Raw genomic sequence first — 16169 nt, 5'->3', positions numbered from 1 at the left:
ACCGTGTCTAACACCAGTAAATGTATATTAATATAACAGTAGTAGCAATACAAACAACATAATAACAGCAGCTCACATCGATTGAGCAGTTACTATATACCAGGCACTGTACTAAATGCTTTGCATGTGTCTGCTCTCATTTAAAATTCTTTCTAGTGGTGAACACACAATGCAATATATATATATATATGTATATGTATATATGTATATATACACATACATATTGCATTGTGTATATATACATATATAGTATATGTGTATATATATGTATATATACACACATATATATATACACACATACATATATTGAATTGTACACCTGAAACACTGGATTTCGTTAACCAATGTCGCCATAATAAAAATTAATTAATTAATTAAAAACAGAAATAAAAGAAAAAAGAATAAACAAACAAACAAACAAATAAAATTCTATTTATCTCTTATCCTTGGGCTGAGTATTCTAAAATGAAGAAGACCTATTAGCTTTCAGATGATCCTTGAGTTACCAGATGTCTAATTCAAGAGCCTGTTCCATGCTAACCTGATTGCCTTTACCAAGCCCTGGGTTTCCTGGTAAATAGATGAACCTGGTTTTCTGATCACTCCAAATATTTATCATTCTTCTTTCCATCTTTTGCTCATTGTCTACTCATTGATCCATCCATCCATCCAACCATCCATCCAACCATCCATCCATCTATATATATTCAGCCATCAAATTATCCAACTATACACTCACTCATTTATCTATCCACTCACCTATTGATCCATGCACTCACCCACTCACTCATCTTTCTTTCCATTTATTCACATATTCTAACCATTATTTATCTTTCCACCCACTCACTCACCCATCCACCATTTCTCCATCTATCTGTCCACCCATACATCATTTGTCTTTCCACTCACTCATCTGTCTATCCATTCACCCCTACATACATCCATCCATATACCAAATCGCTTACCCACCTACTCACTCATCCAGCCACCCGCCCATGCATCTACCCACCTACTCTTTCATCCCTCTACCCAATCACTTATCCATCCTGAGTATTCATGCATCTATCCACCACTTACCCACCCACTCATCTATCCATCCGTCCATCTACCCACACCATCTACCCACACCATCTACCCACACCATCTACACATTTACCCTTGAAACCATCCACTCACTGCCATCCCCATTCATCTACCACCTAACATTTTGGAGTATGTACATGTGCGTTTCTGTGCTAAGCTCTGAAATAGTTTTCTCCCTATGTGGGCACCACCAGAGGGTCCCCCACAGAGGGAATCAAATAAACTTTCACATAGTCCATTGAGCCCTTTTGTGGCCTGGATTTTGCCAAAGCCATTAACTCTCAGGGTTAGTGGCCAAATGATGATGAAGTGCAGGGTGAGGATGGATTGAGGCATGGGCTTCCAGCAGAGCAATTAGAGATAAGCTAATATCTCTTCCCCACATAGGGGCCCAGGAACACCAAGATGAAAGGAGTAAGTCAGCAAAAGGAGGAAATTGAAGCCACTGAGATCAAGAGCTAATTAACTGAGTCTCCTAAGATAATATTTCGTTCAAATCCAGCTCTCCTGCCTTTGAGGACTGAAGTCTCTCTTATCTCCTCTCCATCACCCTTGTCCACCCCTTCCTGGTCTCATCTGTTTCCTCCGTGATCTCCCTCCCCCAATTTTATTCTTCCTTTAAGCCATCCTCTTCCATCTACCAGGGTAGACCTTTAAAGGCACAAGTCTGACCCCTGCTACGCTGCTGAAGAGGCCATGGGGAGAGGCCCCATAGAGAGCAAGAAGCTCTGAAATTCCCCAGAAATAGAAAGCAGCTCATTCATCCCAACATCCCAGCTGAGCACAGCTTGCTAGTTGTCCCTGCCGAGACACCATCTTCGATGTTGTAACCCCACCTGACATCTGATTGCAGCTACATGAGAGCTAACCCAGGTGAGAACAGCAGAAGAACCATCCAGCCAGGTCCCTGTCAACCCACAAAACCATGAGAAATAATTTCATTTTAAGCCACTATATTTGAGGGTTGTTTGTTACAAGGCTACAGATAACTGATATGGAGTCTTTGCATGTGCCGTTCCCATTGTTTAGAATGATTCCCCAATCCCGACCATCATTTTTCTCACACACTGGACTCCTATTCACCTTTCAAAACCCAGATCCAGTGTTATTTTTCCTGCCTCCCCAGAGTCTGGGCTAGTCCTCTTTCTTCTGGGAAATTCTATTATGAGGCTAACTTAGGATACTCATTTTTTCTGTCTCCTTCATTGGCTGTGAATGACAATAGCAACTCATTTAAAGCTCACAAAAACCCTATGAGGAAAATGTTACCATTATCCATCTCAAGCCCACACAGAGACTGTGCTCTTAACCACCACGGTATATGGCCTCTAAGTAGAATCTAAATAGTAATGACATTTATTAACTCATTTAACACAAAACTCCAGAAGCAGAGTACACCAAGGTCTATCACAGCAACCGTTCAGAGGTCTCAGGATTCTCGGTTGATTTCTCCAAGATTCTCTTATTTTCATGATCACAAGATGGCTGCCATGGCCACAATCTCACATGACAACTCCAAGAGGGAGGGGAAGGCGGAACTCTTCCCACATTTCTGAAGCTCCCCACCGACTTCTCTGACCATCTCATTGGCCCGTACTGGGTCACATGACTACCATTATTCCAATCTCTGACAAGAGGTGCCTGATACCTACGTTTGGCTTGGCCCTAGGTCTCGATTTGAAGGCTGTACCTGTTTCCTCTGAGCACATGGTTGCCTAATATCTGAGGGAAAGCACGGTTCTTTTAGCAGGGAGGTTGGGGCTTCGGCTCTTGGCCAGGCAATCAGCATTTCACCCACAGTGGTCAGCCCTCAGAACACCTGAAATAAAGGCACGCAGAGACCCTGTTCCTTGCAAAGATCCACTCCCCCCTCCTCCAGGTTTGCATAATGCGGGCACACCAGCCTTGTCTCTCTCAGGCCACTCTGAGGTTCCAGGGGGAGGTCCCAGGGCAAGAGGACAGCACGCTGCCAACTCTTCCCATTCATCGTCCTCCTTTCCCGCAGACACACCCCCCTCTGGATCACCTCTCGCATGGCCGTGATTCCCAAACGCTGGTGCATTAAAGGTGTTTGAGCTCTCACTGGTCTACCACCACGGAATGAGAAAAATAAGGCCAGTGGAATGAGATTCTTATAAAACTAAATCGATTTCATTTAAAGGAAAGCCACTGTGGGCTTTCCTACTTAAACTCTCTAGTGGCTTCCTGGGGCACTTAGAGCAGGCTCCTTGCTACAGCTGCCGAAGTGTGCTCCAGGCACGCCTCCTGCCGCCCCTGGCCGGCCCCATCACCCCAGCCTCCCTGGCATTCTCACCGTTTCCCTTCGCCTCGCTGGGGCCTCTGCATCTGCTGCTTTTATTCCCTGGAATGCTCTTGTCCTCGTTCTCTGCAAGGCTGGCTGTTTTTCACTCAGACCTCAGCTCATACGCTGGGGGGAGAGATCTTCCCCGACCACCTCCACAGCCATGGCGACCTCCATCTCCATGTTACCACCACATCCCAACGCGACGCGCCGTGTGCTCGGCCTTGGAGCCCTCTCAGTACCTGGCACTGCATGCGTGTTGACTTGCTTCTCCGTTGGGTTGTCTCTTCTGCCTGAAAAGAAAGTTTATGAGGGCAGAGACCTTCCCGGACTATCGCGGTCTCCTCCTCGCCTGCCTCCCTGCTTCCTGCCCACACCCACCCCCACCCCCCAATCTCAAAGCCCGTTTTTTACAGTAAGAAGGATCCCGTTAGACTATGCCAGATCCTGTCCCTCCTCTACCCAGACCCCTCCATGGCTCCCAGCCCCACCGGCCTCCTTCCTGTTCCTGGAAACTGCCGAAGAGCTTCCTACCTCAGAGCCTTGCATTTGTTGTTCCATCTTTCTGGAACATTCTTCCTCACATACCCACTCTCGCTGCCTTCCAGGCTCTGTTCAAAAGTCACATTAAAGAGGCCTTCCCTGCCGGCCCTATTTAGAATTGCTCTTCCCCATCCCCCTTCCCTCCTTTATTTTTCTCTTTGGTGTTTATTCCCATTAGACATACTTTATATTTTATTTATTTACCTAGTCTATTGCCGCCACCCCCATGAGAACGTTACTCCATGAGAATAAGGATTTTGGGGGGCTGTTTTACTCACTGCTGGGTCCCCATTGCCTGGGATAGTACCTAACACCTATGAGGTGCTCAAGATATTTACTTTAAAAATATACATAACAATTTCATTACAATATAATTAACGTACCATAAAATTCACCCATTTAAATTGTGCAAGGCGATGGTTTCTAGTAAATTCACACAATTGTGCAACCATCACCATAATCGTTTTTAGAATATCTCATCGCCCCCAAAAGAAACCCCGTACCCATTAGAGTCATTCTCTATTTCTCCCCATCCCTCAGTGCCTGGTACATTGTCCCTCTGGAGAGAAAGACTATTTCTCAGGCTCCCGTGCAGCAAGGAGTTTCACGTGACTAAGTTCTGACCAATGGGATGGGAGCAGGACATTTTCTCTTCTTTGCTCCTAGCTTCTTTCTGCTTTCTGGAATGTGAGCGAAATGGCTGGAGCTCAAGCAGCCATACTGGGACCTGAGGTGGAAACCACCGGAAGGAAGGGGCTTAGCGATTGTGGAGATGCCACACCCCCTCTGGTCTCCTGTATCTGCACGACAGAGAAAGAAATGTCTGCTGTTTTGAATGTAACATTTTAAGGTAAAAATGCTGCTGCGATACCCGAGATGTCTGTCACTCGCAGCCAAATCCAGACCCAACGAATGTGCGTGCCTGCGCGGTCCCCTCACAGACGCGGAAACTGACGTGAGGGACATTTGCGTCAGGACATTATTATTTAAATACTTGGGAGAAAAAGAATTTATTATTTTTTCCCAAACCTAGTTTAATGCATTTTATCCCTTCTTTTATTTATTTATTTATCTATCTATCTATCTATTTATTTCCTTTTAAACTAATGCATACGTTATGGCTAAGGATAGAGAATGTCCAGTGAATTTTTAAAATAACTTTTCTGCTTTTGGGTTGTAAACCTTCATGGTCCTCTATGAGTACCCCGTCCCTCTTCTCCAATGGGAGGATCAGACAGAAAGATCGCGAGTGTGGCCTCAGGAGGCAGGGAGGCCAGCTCTTGAATCCTGTCTACCACATATTAGCCAACTGACCTCGGACAAGTTACTTTACCTCTCCAACCCTCAGTTTCTTCCTCTAAAAAGGAAGATGATGATGTCTGCCTTGGAGGGTGGCTGGAGGTACAACCTGATTCTAAAGACCTTACCCCAGAGCCAGGCACATAGCAGGTGCTTTGTGCTCCCTTTCCAATAGCTAACCTTGTCGTTCTGGACACAGCCGACTCAATCTGAATCACACTGAGGCAGCTCCATGTACAAGAATGGTTTAATATATTTCAGCATGTTTCCACTCCATGACATAATATGAAAATAGAACTCTTTATTTAAACAGCAAGCACAATAATCACTGCTACTCACGAAACACTGTATTTATTAAAAACATCAAAATCAATCACTTTTGGCAGAACACTTCGACTCTCAGAGCCTGTTTCTCCATCTGGAGAATGGGCAGGTGGCCTGTCACGGGCTCGCTTTTCCCGGGGCCCGTTGGTGGAAGAAGACCCTAGGTGGCTCTCAGACCAGGCATAATGCGCAGGTGACCCACACGGCAAGCGGCTGACTCCTTTTCCCGATTGTCAAAGAGAAAGTCTCGGGGTGGCCTGGCGTGAACGCCACCCAGACACCTGCTCGTCTCACTCTGTAGCATAAGAGACAGGCCTCAGGCTCTGAGCCTCGGCAGCAACAGCGTGGGGACCGCCCCATTCCAGTCACTTAGTATTTTTGGCAATGAATGGATGACATACGTTGTTCGTTATCCGGCAGCGATCAAAGAGTTCCCTTTTCAAACAAAACTAAGTTTAAAAAAATGAGTCTGTTTAAAGGAAAATACCAGGTAAACAACAATACAAAATATAGCAAAAAATAATGATCGTGGCAAGGAAACTCTTCATTAGGCCAACCTCAGGGCGTTTCTGACACATGGCCCGCAATGTTGTGACTCTAAAGCAAGGTATGAAGAAATAGCGACGTCCGGGTACCTTCCTAAGGAACCTGTAGCAAGGAGCCAACCCGCTCATCTCTCCCTCCTTTCTCTATAAACTTATATTTTGTAAAAGAACAAAGAAAAGAAAAACAAAGATTAAAACAAGGGAAGGCTTAAGTCATTGTCTCCTAAGCTGTACTTCAATATCTCTGGTACCAGCTGGAGCTGCCTGGTGGGAGAATTATCTCTTCTTAATGATTGTGGCTCCAAGGAGGTGCCGCCTTTAAAGGGAATTAGCCCTTTTTTCAACATAAGTGAGAATCTAGTCTCGGTGACAAAGCAGCCCTGATTGGGAGGAGAGGCATGAAGGCTTTTCCCCAGCACGCCAGGACGGCAGCCTTGCACAGAGGTTTTTCTGCAGCTATTTCTGCTGGCCTTCTTCCTTCCCCTCCCAGCCAGGACGAGGCAGCCCAGGGTTGCCATAGAAACCGGCTCCCTGCCAGCCCTGATTTCCTGCGGAGTTAAGAAGCAGGCAGCAGCGGGGGTCACCCAGGCGTGAAGATGGGTTTCCCTGGGGATATCCTGCCTCCTGCCAATCACAGCATCTATCTGGGAATCCTGGGGGCGCCTAGAGGCTGAGGGCTGGGGAAGCCCCCAAGCCCTGACACTGCTCTGAGTAGAGACTAGCCCCTGAAACGCTCGAAATTTCAGGTTCCCCTCTTCTCCAACTAAAGCCAAGGGGACCTAGCTGTGTGCATGTGTGTGTCTGCATCTCTCGAGATGCATCCATCCATGGGTGCCTCTGGCTCTGCTGTCAAACAGAACTGCCCCTCTAACAGCCCCCTGAGCCCACGGAATGCATTTGCTATTGGGACAATAAGTCTGTTTGCCGAATTCTACCAGCTTATAAACTGTGCAGTTACTTCGCCTCTCTGAGACTGTTTTCTCATCTACAGAAAGGGCATAACCACCCTCTCTTTGCAGAGATGCTATAAGTAGAAATGCTATGTCTACTGTGCCTGTCATAGAAATTCAGAGAGTCTTCAATAAACAGGACCTAATACTAATAACACTTGCCATCATAATAAAGGCTTCTCAGCAATTTTTCTCTTTGAGCTATTTCTTTTTTTTTCCCAAGCTGAGGCGAAGGCAAGTTTTCATCATTGATCGTTTTGTTTAAAAGGTGGTGCACCCGGAAGGATGGGCCGTCGGTCTGAGAACCAATTGGCAGGTCCCCACCGCCTCCTGCAATATCCCGTCTAAGAGTTAGAACGGGGTTCTCAAACTCGAATGCCTTCGGGAGCCGGGAGAAGACATGGAGAAGCAGAAAGAAAAATGTCCACCAGGGAGAAGCCCTGGTGGAGGACACATGCCCCGGATAAGCGAGGAGGCTGCTTCTCAGCGAGGGTCAGCGGCCGCCCTCGGGAATATGGGCCCGGTGTGGCCACATCTTCCAAGTTTTCAAGAGACGATGAACCTCTGGAGTCAACTCTCCCAACGATGACTTGAAAACAACTAACGTATTATTTTTTAAAAGTGCAGACTGAAAAACACAGGTCTGCAGACCGGATCACGCCCGTAGCTGGAGCTTCTGAGCTAGAATGGAGGAAACCGACACCCCTTCTTTCTTTGGCTTGCCCAGTCCAAGGAGCCTGGCTGCTTCCTTCCATCAGGGCCGCCCCATGGGGGGTGTGTCTTTCTTATTCCCGATGTGTGGGCTCTGGCAAAGCTCGGCCGATTTGCAGCCTGTAACTCTACAACAGAGAACCCTACTGCTCAGAGCCCAGTGTCAGGAGGGTGCTTGCGATCGGTGCCTTGGGTGCTCCAGCTTTGGGAAGATCCTCTTGCGTCTTCTCAAGTATCACTGTGAACAGAGAGGTGCGGGAACGGGGCCCCTAGGAGAGCAGGGGTTCTAAGGACTCCCTTGGCTTCAGCTAGTTTACTAATCATCTGGGGCCAGAGCTTATTTCAAGGTATCCAATTGGCCTTTTTACGGCCAGCATCTACCCGGAGTGGTTAAGGCCTTGACGGCACCTTGGTCAAGGACTTGGAGGGTGGCCCCTCTGGCAACTGGGGGCATAGCAGTCAGGACCCCTAGTCTGCCCCGGCTGGTGTGGGTATCGTAAGGTGAGAGGAGCATGGTGAGCTGGGAGCGGAAAGAGCCTCGTTTTGGACCTGTTCCTCCTCTCAGCTTCCTGTCTTCGCCCTCCCCTGGACCAACATTCTAAGGAGAAAACAGGAAAGTGATAACGCTGGCACTGTCGGGTGTTCAAAGCTCTGCACCCAGGCCAGATGCGAACACAGAAAGTCGGGCGGCGGAAGAGGGCAGGTGGGGTGGCGGCAAGCCTGGAGGTCACGGCCGGATGCGGTAACGGATGGGCACGTCGCGTTCCGGCTGCATCAGCCCAAAGCCGTACCGGCTGAGGTCAAACTCGGGGATCTCCACATCCGGGTGGATCAGCTCCAGGTCAAAGTGTGCCAGCACGAGGAACACAAATCTGCAGAGAGATGGCGTTGAAGGTGTGAAGAGAGGGAGCGTGGAGATGCATCTGGAGTAAGTAAGGCAGGAGAGCAATGGCTTCCCCCTGAGTCTGACCCCAGCTCAGAACTCGGGCGTCTACTGCCCATCCAAAGCCCAGGGGCCCCTCCACACGTGCCACCCTGTGTGGTTAAGCAAGCCCAGGGTCTAGCTCCGGATGACAGACGGGCTGCGAGCAGAAGTGACATGTCACTGCCACGCCGAAGCGTTTCAGAGCCAGTGCCTGACTTCCCAGCCCTCCGCTCTGCTTGACAGCCATGCGGGCCTCATGTTGAGATGGGGGAGCAGGAAGCCGGAGAGAGCCTGGCCCCTGAGTCTCTGCATGGGGGGAGAGGAGCTCCCAAACCCACAGGCAACTTTGTGTGAGTGGGAACCGAACCTTTGTTGCGAGAAACCACTGAGGCTGGAGTGGGGTTCATCACTGCAGCAAAGCCTAACTTCTCCTAATTAGTATGCAAGGTGACTGCCCCACAAGTACCATACTCATCCCACCCCTCCCCCCCCCCAAAAAAAACCCTGGAACCCTACTGTCCTCCCTGGTCGGGGCTGCCACTGTGCGATTAGAAAGAGGCACCCCTCCCTCGAGACACTGTACTGTGTCTGCGGGAAATCTGCCAACATGTGCCAGCTTCGCAAGAACATGCACTCTTTACTGCCATCTTCTGGAAAACTGTCCCAAGCATACAGAGCGTGTACGTGATGTAATCGGTGTGCTCTGTACACGCGGTGGCAGCCTACCTGATGCGAATGGGTTCCCGCCCACCTGCCTCACCTGATTTAACACTGCCTGTGTCAGTAAGGGTCAGGATTGGATCTTCACCTACTCTGTGTCCCGCCTACCCCCGACCCGGGTGCCCCAGGCAGGACTGGGCACATGGCAGGGAGTGTCTGATTTTGTACTGAATGCATGAAGAGGAGGGTGAAGTCAACGCCCCGGACAGGACAGCTGGGCGCTACGGGCGTGTGACCCTCAAGTTTCTTTCCCACTCTGGGCCTGGGTTTCCCCCCACCCCGATCAGAGAGGTGGGACGTGTCCTGTCCAGATCTGTAGGATGCGACAGGGTGAGTTTACATCGGGTAAGGGGGGGCTCTGTTCCCACATCTGGATTTGGATCCTGGTGCCTCCACTCACCAGGTACGTGCCCTGGCAAATGACTCGACCTCTCTAGAGTCAGTGTCAGACTGGCACTTACCTAACAAGGTTGTCATGATGACTGAGATAAAAATAACAACAAAGTAGCTAGCTTGTCGAAAGACTATGCCAGACACTATGCTAAGCATTTAGTATGGATTCTCTTTCTTTATCTGTCCAAAACTTCATGAGGTAGGAGCTACAGCTGGTTTGGCTATAGCACTTGTTTTGAACATGTGAGTTTATTCCACTGTGATTGATACATTAAGACGCGAATGAAGCGTAACGTAAATTTTGAATTAGCTTATGTGTAGTGTCATCTGTGAGAAACACGAAGAGAAGAGTGTGCACCCAGCGGAACCAAGCTGAGCAGGAATTCACAAAATGCACAAAATGCCCGCACCTAAACTCTATCCACCGGCGGCCTCGGCTCTCAGCTCAGTGCGTGCGTGTTTGTGTGTGTGTGTGTGTGTGTGTGTGGCCACACCGTTCATATCACGCCCCATGTCAGACAAGCCTCCCCTCTTCCGCATTTCCCAGTGACTCCCAGCTGCAGCCCCGTTCCATCACCTGGCTCCACAGCAAACTTCCTGTTGTTTTCTACACTCTGTATCTATAATAGCACTTAGATGCGTTTTTTTTTTAACCATTTAACTTGCGATAAGCCATACTACTATTTTTTCCCTAGGTCCTTATCTTCTTTTTAATGAGTCAATAATGAGGTTTGTGAATGTTGGGCCCTGGCTCCATTTCCCCCACCATTCCTGTGGTTTTTATTGCGTGATTTCTCATGGCGCAGTGATCGTCGGGAACCCACATGAAGCACTATGATCTCCGTTTTACTATGCATAAAAACCGAGGCCAAGACGTTATAATGCAATGCGCCCATTCACTTAGCATAATGTCTGCACGTTGATAACAGTGACCTTAGTAACTGCAATAACAGCTACCGTTTATTAAGTGCCTACAATGAGCCAGGAAGTACGTTAAGTGCTTAGATCAGATGCCTTTGTCCCGACACCCCTGGGATACAGTATGGCCGGTACCCCCATTTTACAGTTAAGGAAATGGGCACAGAAGGTCACCAGCTCACAATTACATGGGCGCTGCACAGGGTGGATATCATAACCTCTGGACCAGTCTGTTGTGATTGGGGGCCAAGGCTCTTGGGGTTGAGGGAAAAGAATGCACGAGGCATTAAAATAACCAAAGAGCACGATGACGTTTGGCCAGTTTCTGCCAAGAGGCCCTGACCCTGCACAGCAGCTGCAGAGAGCCGGCCACGGTCAGCTGCACGTGGCTGGGTGGGATTTGGTTTGCCGAGGGTTTGGTATCTGGACACTAGGCCTGGAGGGAAGAACCTATCGCCAGATCTGATTATTTCAAAAGAAATTGGAAATCTGGTTTTTTATGTGAGCTCTTCTGATTCTTAAAAGTTAGCACACATTTTAAGACCAAAAATAAACATATCTGTGGGCAGGAGACGGCTCGTGGGCCATCTGTTTGGAGCCTCTGCCCTCAACCCTTCTCCTGGCTGACCGAAGAGGAAGGCGCATCCAACCAGACGGAGCAGGAGCCTCCCCTCCCCCAGCGCCCTTGCCCCGCACTCACTGTTTGATGCTGTTGATGGCATAACCCCGCCCCAGGCACTGATTGTGCCCTGCTCCCCACGGCATGCTGTAATTCTTCAATCGCTTCCCGTCCTTGTAAAAGTCTTTCTTCTCTGATCCGTCGGGGTTCAAGAATCGGTCGTATCTAAATACCTAAAATAGGAAGAAGGGCAGTTTCTGACGTCGCCCTCACGACATGCACGCACAAAGAAAAAGGGGTGAGGGTGTTCGCCCCAGCCTTGTTTATAAGAGGAAAAACCTGGAAACAACATGTAGGTCAATAGACAGAGGGCTGGTTTATAAAACGGAGCAGCTACTCAGAAGGTTGAGCTTGGTCTGTGTGTGCTGACGTGGAAAGAATTTTTTTAAGACCAGTTTTTAGTGGAAAAGGCTAGTATCGACATAGCATGCATTATACGATCCTGTATACACACCTACCCATCTGTGTGTGTGTGAGTGTGCTATCTGTATGATTGTAAAGGCATGAAAACAATTTAAAGGATATACTCCCGACCGTTGTTAGGGAACTCTGTGGAACTGGAGAGGAAGGGGAATAAAGAAAAAACTTCACTTTTAAATATATACCTCTCTATATTTCTATTTTGTAAGTATATGTTACTTTTGCAATTTAGAATAAAATAAAATTATTTTTAAAAAGGACAATGCCAATTTCCTTTGGTTACTGTATAGAGTGATGAGGTGAAGATTTGTGTCTGAGCACGGGGTGTAGCATGCAGAGCTAAATGAAAGACGGGTGAATGGACCAGCACACGGACTGGTGGGTGAATGGATGGATGGATGGACGGATGGATGAATGGGTGGATGGACAGATGAGCATATAGCACAAGGCCTGGCACAAAGTAAATACCCAGGTCCGTTAGAGATTGTGAAAGTTTGCCCCATCTCAAAGTCCAGAGAGAGAGAAGAGTGTTGAGAAACTGACATCATAACGTTCCAAAAACAAGAAACGCACTCGGATATCATTTACAAAGCATTCACGGTGTTTCAGACACCATGAAGGCCTTTCTTACGTGATCTGTTCAATCTTCTGACAACCTTGTGAGGCAGATGCTATGACGAGGCTCATTTCACAGGTGAGGGGACAGACACACAGAAGGTGAAGTCACCTGGACAAGATCACAGAGCTGGGCGGCCACCCAGATCTGGCCGACGTAGAGGCCACTGATTTCTTTTCCCCCACGGTCCCTGGCGTGCCATTTACCTCTGGGTCTGTGTAGATTTCCGGGTCTTTCTGGGGACTCAGGAAAGGAAAGAGGAGGAGGCGGTCTCCACGTCGCAGGGTGAATTCCCGCCCGTCTGCCATGGGCATGGCCAGGTCCGCCACGACCTCTCGGGTGATAAACGGTGCAGCCGTGAGCCGGAGGCTCTCGCTCAGCACGCTGTCTGCAGGGCACAGGTACGAGGAAGGGTCAGGAGCTGTCCTCCACCCACTCAAACGCCACCCCAGCCCTCATTTTTCGGAGGAAGGTGAGGAGGCTCAGAGAGGGAGCGTGAAAGCTAAAGGCCAGTGATGAGGTGTGATTGCTACAGGCCCTCAGAGACCTTGGACATGAGGTTTTGGGTCTGATCCCAAGAGAAGCTATGAGGGAAGGTGGGAGCCAGAGAGATATCAGAGAAGGCTAGGGAGAGAGCAGGGCCATCAATATTGGTTGTTTGTGCCTGCCTAGCATACCTGCCCCTTCTGGAAACCGTTCCCTGATTTTCCTCCGAGGACCATCCTTCCATTCTCAGGGGCTGGGCTGTTAATTCCACTCCCAACTCTTTAGACTGGGTGATAACTGCCCCATCGGAGCACCCAAACATTCTGAACCCCACAATTGGTTTGAGGTGGGAATGTGAGCCAAAGAGAGCCAATGAGACACATTCCTGGGACTCCGGGTAGGAATGATGCAGAGAGGGACATACTGATGGGCCGGGAGCATGTCAGTCTGGAGCTGCTGGTGACCATCCTGCCAGCCTGACACTGGAGCCAACCCAGCAGAAAACAGGGCTCAGAGATGGAAAGAGACTGAGTCCTGATGACATTGTTAGAGCACCTAGATCCACCTGTGCCTAGAGCCAGGCACCTCTGGATTTTTTAGTTACTTGCCCCAAATAGAATCCTTTTTCTGCTTCAGCCAGTTTAAATAAGGTTTTCTGCTACCTGTAACCAAAAACCTCCTGCTGAGACTGGGGTCTAAGAAGATGGAAGGCCCAGGGGGACCCTGGGTCAGAGGATACTGATGGACTTTGGATGACAGGAGCCCATGCTGCAGAGGACTTGGGGGGGCCATGACGACCCAGTCTGGGGGCCATCCGAAGGGTCTGAGCCTCTCACCGAGCACAGGCATGCTGTCCAAAACCTTCTGTGGGAGAGAGGTCATCTGCGAGACAGGCTGCTCTGCTCGCCGCAGGATGCACTCGAGTTCTCCACGGACGGCAGCCAGAGCCTCGGGGTTCTTGAGGAGGAAGAGCAGGAGCCAGAAGGCAGCAGGACCCATGTTCCCCTGCAGCGAGAAGAAGCCTCTGTTGTACTCACGAGAGGGCAAACTCGGGGTGTGAGCTCACTGGTCCATGCCACAGACACAGCCCCGGCCTCTGCACAGGGGTCAGGAGGCCTGGGCTTCTGCCCCTGCCACACGTCTAGGGACAATCCAGGTCCATCTTTAGCCTCAAGACATGGCCAAGACCTGCTTCATAGCTATAGCATAGCCGAAAGACTACTTCGAGGCCATTCTTGGCATCCGTGACGTTGAACAAAATCATTAACCCGAGATCACATAGGTAATCTTCATAGCTAATCTGCGGAAAAGTGTCAATAATAAGAACAAAGTCTGTCAATTAAGATCGTTGTTAACATCTGGGAATGACCGCATCCTTGGCCCAAGTCCCCACCTTTCCCCACATCCGTGCCCCTTAGCATGTGACTCTGTACTTCCTCCCACTAAAGAGGAAGAGTATATTTCTCCGCCCCTTGAATTTGGGCTCAGGCATGTGACTTACTCCGGCCAACAGAATGAGGCAGAACAGATAGAACAGCAGTTCTAGGTCTAGGCTCAGGTATTCACCACTGGATAAAATGTGTATGGGTCTACAGACATGCTATCCTAAACAAGCCTGATCCCATCTGATCTTGGAAGCTAAGCAGGGTCGGGCCTGGGTAGTACTTGGTTGGGAGACCACCTAGGAAGATCAGATGCTATAGGCATAAAAAAAAATAAAATAATAATAACAATAATAAGGAATTGTAAGCTGACAAGGTCCTTGCAATCTGTGAGGTCAACCAAGGGTTAACTCGCCTAAAAAATATAAACAAATAAATAAATTAAAAATTAAAAAAAAATGCATATGGGACACCCTTAAATGAGACATGGGTGAACACAAACTAACTTCAATATGGGGGAAGATTTACCATATACGACTATCCTATACACTCATAATAATGGAATATTTTAAATAGTCACTAAACATCACATTTACCCAGTATTTCTATCACAGACATAACTACACACGGACAAAAAGACATTTGCACAAGGATATTTGCCACAGTGCTGATGTAACGGCAAGACTGGAAGCAATGTCTATCAATAGGAGATCGATAAGATAAATGATGATCCATCCCTAGGATGACACAGGAAGTTGTTGCAAGGAAGCCGGCTCTGTGCACCCGGACATGGGGCTGTAGCCGAGATGCACTGAATCGTGCAAACCGTGCAAACGGCAAGACGCAGGACGGGGCTCCGCGTGCCACCGCTGGCGTGTGTGTTTAAAGAGGATGCGAAGCAGCGCAGACCATCCCTAGAGAGATCGTCGGCACCTGAGGCTGCCTCCGGGACAGAAGCTGGGGGGGCTGGGAGCACGGGCAGGGGCAGAAAGGCTTTCCACTGCACGCATCTTTTTAAACTGCTTGACTTTTTTAACGATAACGTGCTGCTTTTAAGCAAAACAAAAGCGACTGATTTTTACAGGGATCCGCAAAGGACATGGAGAAATGCTCATGATATACAATACTAAGTAAAATTAAAAGTGGGATTTTAAAAAACTGCACGACCGTACCCGCAGAAGAAAAACATACAGTAAACAAATGCATCAAAGCCCCCATGATGGTGCGATTTTCTTTCATTTTCTTTAGCCGCGGTGATGAATTCAGCGCCGAGGAGGTGTCTTGTTCCCTGTCCAGTCCTCCCATCGAGCAGGCACCATTATCACATCTTTCATGGAAAAGGGAAATTAAACACTCCATAGTCCCTACCCACTGCCCGTAAAGCATAAAGCAGAGGCTCAATCGTATTTGTCAAATAAACATCTATGTCCTTTTGGGCTGGGGCCTACAAGTCAGCCTGTGGCTGGCTGGCAGAGCCCTGGACAGGGACCAGGCAGAGTTGGGTTCGAATCCCAGCTCCCCACTTCCTGTGACTCTGGACAAGTCAATCCCTCTTCTGGGTCTCTCTCTTGCTAAAATAACAACTCCACGTCCATTGAGTCTGGATGCAAGTGACCCCCACAGGCTGGGCACACAGTAGGTACTCAGAAGAGATTTCCCCTTCGCGTGGGTCCCTCCCCCAGACTTGAGAACTGGGGGCCTGGGACTTCTTTTGGGATTTCCTCTAGCACCTTGGGTCCAGCAGATACAAACAAGATCACTTGCTGTCCATCACTTAAATAGCCAGAGGAATGTAGGCGATAAATAATTCAGCTTTGGGTTAACTCAATGCCACGGCCTTTTCATCTTGCCGGGATAGTCAGATGGGGGCCGC

The 16169-nt window shown here is 48.8% G+C and overlaps 1 protein-coding gene and 1 pseudogene across 1 annotated transcript in view; one reads left to right on the top strand and one right to left on the bottom strand.

The window, feature by feature from the left end:
* Positions 1–5456: 5456 nt before the first annotated feature.
* The window catches only part of PTGIS (prostaglandin I2 synthase), a 38447-nt gene continuing 27734 nt past the window's right edge, over positions 5457–16169 (bottom strand). The window contains exons 7-10 of the mRNA XM_016143727.2: positions 13751–13919; positions 12635–12816; positions 11414–11565; positions 5457–8629 (exon numbers count right to left, since the gene is read on the bottom strand). Of these exons, the coding sequence (XP_015999213.1) occupies positions 8485–8629; positions 11414–11565; positions 12635–12816; positions 13751–13919 (648 nt within the window). The 3' untranslated portion in view covers positions 5457–8484. The remainder of the gene's footprint in view (positions 8630–11413; positions 11566–12634; positions 12817–13750; positions 13920–16169) is intronic.
* LOC118610556 lies at positions 14502–14620 on the top strand (annotated as a pseudogene).

The sequence above is a fragment of the Rousettus aegyptiacus genome, unplaced genomic scaffold (assembly GCF_014176215.1).
Source record: "Rousettus aegyptiacus isolate mRouAeg1 unplaced genomic scaffold, mRouAeg1.p scaffold_m13_p_12, whole genome shotgun sequence".
NCBI classification, from domain to species: Eukaryota; Metazoa; Chordata; class Mammalia; order Chiroptera; family Pteropodidae; genus Rousettus; species Rousettus aegyptiacus.
This window is presented reverse-complemented; position numbering and strand designations above follow the sequence as displayed.